This window comes from Austrofundulus limnaeus, unplaced genomic scaffold (assembly GCF_001266775.1).
Source record: "Austrofundulus limnaeus strain Quisiro unplaced genomic scaffold, Austrofundulus_limnaeus-1.0 Scaffold1214, whole genome shotgun sequence".
NCBI lineage: Eukaryota > Metazoa > Chordata > Actinopteri > Cyprinodontiformes > Rivulidae > Austrofundulus > Austrofundulus limnaeus.
In genome coordinates this window covers 96,778-102,172 of record NW_013953616.1, presented here as the reverse complement: position 1 = coordinate 102,172, position 5,395 = coordinate 96,778, and the positions used below count along the sequence as shown (strand labels likewise).

General features: G+C 35.5%; 1 protein-coding gene across 1 annotated transcript in view; it reads right to left on the bottom strand.

The window, feature by feature from the left end:
* ncoa1 (nuclear receptor coactivator 1) overlaps positions 1–5,395 on the bottom strand; it is a gene marked incomplete in the record, with an annotated part of 83,714 nt that overhangs the window by 12,333 nt on the left and 65,986 nt on the right. The window contains 3 exon segments of the mRNA XM_014031271.1: positions 2,357–2,536; positions 4,537–4,714; positions 4,797–4,903. Coding sequence (XP_013886725.1) covers positions 2,357–2,536; positions 4,537–4,714; positions 4,797–4,903 — 465 coding nt within the window.

Below are 5,395 nucleotides of genomic sequence, written 5' to 3'. Positions count from 1 at the left end.
AAAACTAACTATATGATATTTAGTAAAAGAAAAAAAATGGTTGATGTTTCATTTCAAATTTGTGGTGTTGAAATTAGCAGAGATACCGAGGTGAAATTTTTGGGCGTTTTTATTGATGAAAATTTAAATTGGAAATCTCACATAAGTTACATTAAAACTAAAATTGTGAAATCAATTGCAGTTTTATACAAGGCTAAGGAAGTATTTAATGATGAAGTATTGCTTTAATTATATAACGCCATTATTGAACCTCATTTAACTTACTGCACTGATGTTTGGGGAAAAGCTTGTAAAACATTTACATTTCCTGTTTTTGTTTTGCAGAAAAGAGCCGTGAGAATTTTTACAGGAAATCATTGTTGTCATACATCTAAAGTTTTGTTTAGTCTGTTGAGATTATTGAAGTTTTATGATCTGGTTAATTACAGAATTTTGTTGATGATGTATAAAGCTCATAACAATGCTTTACCTTCTGAAATACAATTTTATTTTACTAAGAGGAAAAGTGTTTATACAGGGTTCCTACAGTTTAAGGCAAGCTAAATTTAARACTTTTTAAGACCTATTTAATGCCACTTYAAATTAAACTTAAGACCAGTATCACAATAAACACAAATGGAAAAAAAGTTAGCGACAATTTTTATACAAAACAACTCGCTGCGAGGCACATTCAATAAAATATTTTAAAAAATAAATAAATGTTACCAATTCTATTAATATTTGAGAGGAATTACAATCATCCTACTTACATTTTAAGACCTCTGAAAGATTGATTTAAGACTTTTAAAAGCTAATTAAGGCCTTATCTTTGGACTGATTAATTCAACGCCTTTTAAGACTTTTTAAGGATCTGCGGGAAACTTGTTTTAATTTGAAAGGATTCGAGACGTTTGTTTTACCAAAAATTAGAATAAGCTTGAAAGAGAGATGTACTTCAGTTCAGGGTATCAAATTATGGAATAGTTTCGTAAAGGACCTCAAAAGTACTGGTACTATTCATTCATTTAGAATGAGGGTCAAAACTTTATGTTTGTTAAGTTATGGGCAGTCTATGTTTGAATAATTTACATTTGTTCTTGTTTTTTTGTTTTTGTTGTTTTTTCTCTCTCAGCTGTTCATTGGATGAAATAATAGTAGTTTTTATTTTTATTTTTATTTCTTTGTTGACGTATATTTTGTTATTCTTATGGATATTGTTTTAATTGGGGGCAGATATAAGATTCTTTTCTTCTCTCTGCTTCTTTTCATTTAATGATATTGTGCTTTTTTGTTTATTTTTAATGGTTGTTTTTTGTTGTTTAAATTAAATTTTAAAAAAAGTTTGTTGGGAATGACCTTCAGCCTGTAACACATCAAATATTAGCTTGATATCCACAAAATGAAAAGAGTTGTATATGATATTACGTTTCCTAAAATCCATGTAATGACAGGGAAAAATACAATTTCCTTACAAACTTTGGCAGTCTCAAATCTAACCTTCACTTTAGTTGTCCATAAAATTATAAAACTTGAAGTTATAATCTTAGATTCAGAATAAAATTTTCAAAAAAGCAAAAAGGTCCAAGTTAAAAAAAGAAAAAAAGAAAAAAAGAAGAGGAAGTCATGGACAGAAAAAAAGTACCACAACCCCACAAGGCCAGTTCTTATCAAAATGACTTAAAGCCTACAGAGTTAAACAGCCAAAAATCAAAAGCACAGAAATGACAAAAACACTATTTTTCAAGGTTGCAGTGACAGTGGATTTCAAAATATTTGATACGTCCTCCAGAAATCTGCTGATGGTCCAACTGGCACGATTATAAAAAGCCGTGAAAGGTTTAAACCTTAATGTTAGTTAAAACTTTCAATCACGAGTAACAAAGGTGTGTGAGAGGGGGGAATAAAAATCAATAACACAACAGAACAAGTATTTATTCATCAACAGACTGTCRATTTTAGTGTTCTGGAACAAATATTTTCTTAAATTGGATTCATTCCTGAGATGGCCAAAACTTAACAAGAAGCAGAAAAAAAACTAAGTTAACATTTCTCTTTTTTTAAACCTCACAGTGGGTTTTACGTGTGTTAAAATTAATGCTACAAATAAACAAGAAACACTAAAATACATGGTATACAGATTGTATATCCAAGTATTTTAATAAAAAGGTGATTCTAGTTCCAAAATAATGACTTTTTTAAATTAAATTTGACACTACGCTCATTAACAAAGGCTTTCACAGACAATAAATACATATAAATATGTACTGTGCAGTTAGTTTAAAACTATGTGCATTAAAAGCCTTTAGTTGTCATCAGCGTTTTAAGAAAATTGACATGTTGACTGAGTGTAKGGTGTGTGTGTTCTAGCTGCACGCACCATCGCCCTCCTCCTGCATGGCCCGCAGCTGCGACACGGTGAAACACTGCATGATCTCATACTGCTGCCGGGCCTCCATGTTCTCAGAGTCCACCTTGTCCGGAGGCCTCTTCAACATACGACAGTTAAAGGTGTGGCTGTTCCTACGGCCAGCGTCCTGTGGCCAGGGGACGCCGTTTACTGGACAGAGACATGAGACAGGGGGACGGATAACCGTCAGACACAACCTGTGTTAACAACAGATCAAGTCAAGCTGAAAGTACTGGAAAAGCTTTGATTTATAATTTAGCACAACAATTCAAAACAATCTATTAWTTTTAAATAAAAAGTTTTTGCAAATGGAGGAAAGAAATAAGTAGTTTAATACTCATAAAAATGAATGTATTTTTAAAAATAATTTTTATTTGAAATCTATCAATCTATCAATGTATGCATTACTATTAAAAATAAATGTTTGAAGATTTGCTAAGCTAATGGATTTGTTTAGTTTGATTATCTATCCATCAAATTCATCCATCCAACCAACTTAACCAACCAACTTAACCAACCTAACAACCATCCTAACCTAACCAACCAACCTAACAACCATCCTAACCAAACTAACCAACTTAACCAACATAACCAACCAACCTAACGAACCATCCTAACCAACCTAACCCACTTAACCAACCTAACCAACCTAACCCTAAACAATTTAACCAACCAACCTAACCAACTTAACAAACTAACCTAACCATCCCAACCAACTTAACCAACCAACCTAACCAACTTAACCAACCAACCAAACCAACTTAACCAACCTAACCAACCAACCTAACCAACTAACCTACTTAACCAACCAACCAACCTAAGCAACTTAACAAAACAACCTAACCCTAACCAACTTAACCAACCAACCAACCAACCAACCTAACCAACCAACCAACCTAACCAACTTAACCAACCAACCAACCTAACCCTAACCGACTTAACCAACCAACCAACCAACCTAACCAACTTAACCAACCTARCAAACCATCCTAACCAACCTAACCAACTTAACCAACCAAACAGACCAACTTAACCAGCAAACCGAACCCTAACCAACTTAACCAACCTAACGAACCATCCTAACCAACCAAACCGGCCAACCTAACCAACTTAACCAACCTAATCAACCTAACCCTAAACAATTCAACCAACCAACCTAACCAACTTAACCAACCTAACGAACTAACCTAACCATCCTAACCACCTTAACCAACCAAACCAACCAACCTAACCAACCAAACCAACCAACCAAACCAACTTAACCAACCTAACCAACCAACCTAACCAACTAATCTAATCAACCAACCTAACCTACTTAACCAACCAACCTAACCAACTTAACCAACCAACCTAACCAACTTAACCAACCAACCAACCATAACCATCCAAACCAATCAACCAAACAACCAACGAGCAACAAACCAACATACATTCATTCCTCCAAATATTTATCTAAATATCCATCCATCCATCCATTGGTCAAACAGTCTTTTAGTCATCCATCCATTCCATCCATCTACAAAAAAAATCCATCCATCTTTTAAATATTTTATTATTATTTTTATTTTCAGTTAAGAGAAACTGCATTTTTAAGGATGCATATCTTTACTAAAACATATATTTAGAAAAAGGTTTTTTGTCAGTGTACATTTTCTAAAGAAAKAAGAGCTCTAACAGCTGTGGAAGAAAAAAAATGAAAAAGTTAAATTGTGACCTTGCTGTCTGCTGCACTCTATCTTCTGTCCTCAGGCCTCCTATGATTTTATTATAATCTCTTCTCAAGGCTGTACTTTAAAAGTAAACTGAAAAGCAAACTAATTTCATCGCGCTGAATAAAGCTATTGTTTCTCACCACACTCACCCACACGTGTGCTGCCTCTGAACACTTTCCTCCCTAAATTGATTTGGCAACTTTAGAGTTGAGCAGGAAAACCTACTTCATTTAAAATTTGCACGACTCATCCTCCTTCCTGTCCTCAAAGCTCAAAAAACTACATCATTTTCTTCTACTAAACAAAATTATCTGTATCCAAGACACAAAATGTGCTGCCAGAATGTTTTTCATTGCCATGGGAACTGTTGCATTTCGGGATTCTTGAAAGATAATTACCAAACGTTGTTTAAACCTGMCAACAGCAGAGCTCACTCACCGAGGCTTTTAGGCAGCAGATTACGAACAAATTCATTGTGGTCTCCCACATGGAGGATGCTGTAGACACTCGAGGTCATCAGCTCTTCCTGGGTGTACTCGAGATAACTCGTCACGTTCTCAGAGACAAAGACGATACGGCCCTCGCGGTTCACCACAAAGAAGAACCCATCCAGGGCCTGAGTGAGCAATGAAGAGGAGATGATGCTCACTGTAAAAGCTGGGAATATCAGCATGATGTGATTGTGTCGAACACGTCACCTCGAGCAGCATCGGCCCCAGTGCCTCCTTCTCCACCAGCCCCTGACTACTGGACGAGATGTCGCTCTTCTGCACGTCTTCGTCCGGAGAAAGGAGAGCCGCTTTTTCTGTTGGGAGGAAAGAGACCGAGCTCGTTACAAACCTGCCATCATGCCGACGTTGAACTAAAAAAATGACATGGGTACATGTCAGTGGCTGCGTTTCCATTGACCATGAAAATGCGCAAACTAGAATTTTGAAAAATTTCGAGAAATAAATGTTCTAGGGGGTTAAATAAAGAGCTTTTCATTTAATAGTCAGTTATACATTACAGTTTTAGAGAATCATCATTACGTTTGACAGAGGGGGTACTAGTGGTAAGACAAAATGGCTCAGGGGTACACAAGTCTAAAAAGGTTGGGAACCACTGATTTAGAGCAAACCATAGCTGCGTTTCCATTGACCATGAAAATGCGCAAATTAGACTTTCGAAAATAAATTTGCTCAATGGAAACACGTCAGTTTCGAAAAAAATTATGTTTTTCAACAAAATGTTTTTGCGCTAGGATGAGGTGGTTTTTCGGCCGTATCGAAATTGGTGTTTTTCGCAAAACTGCAAT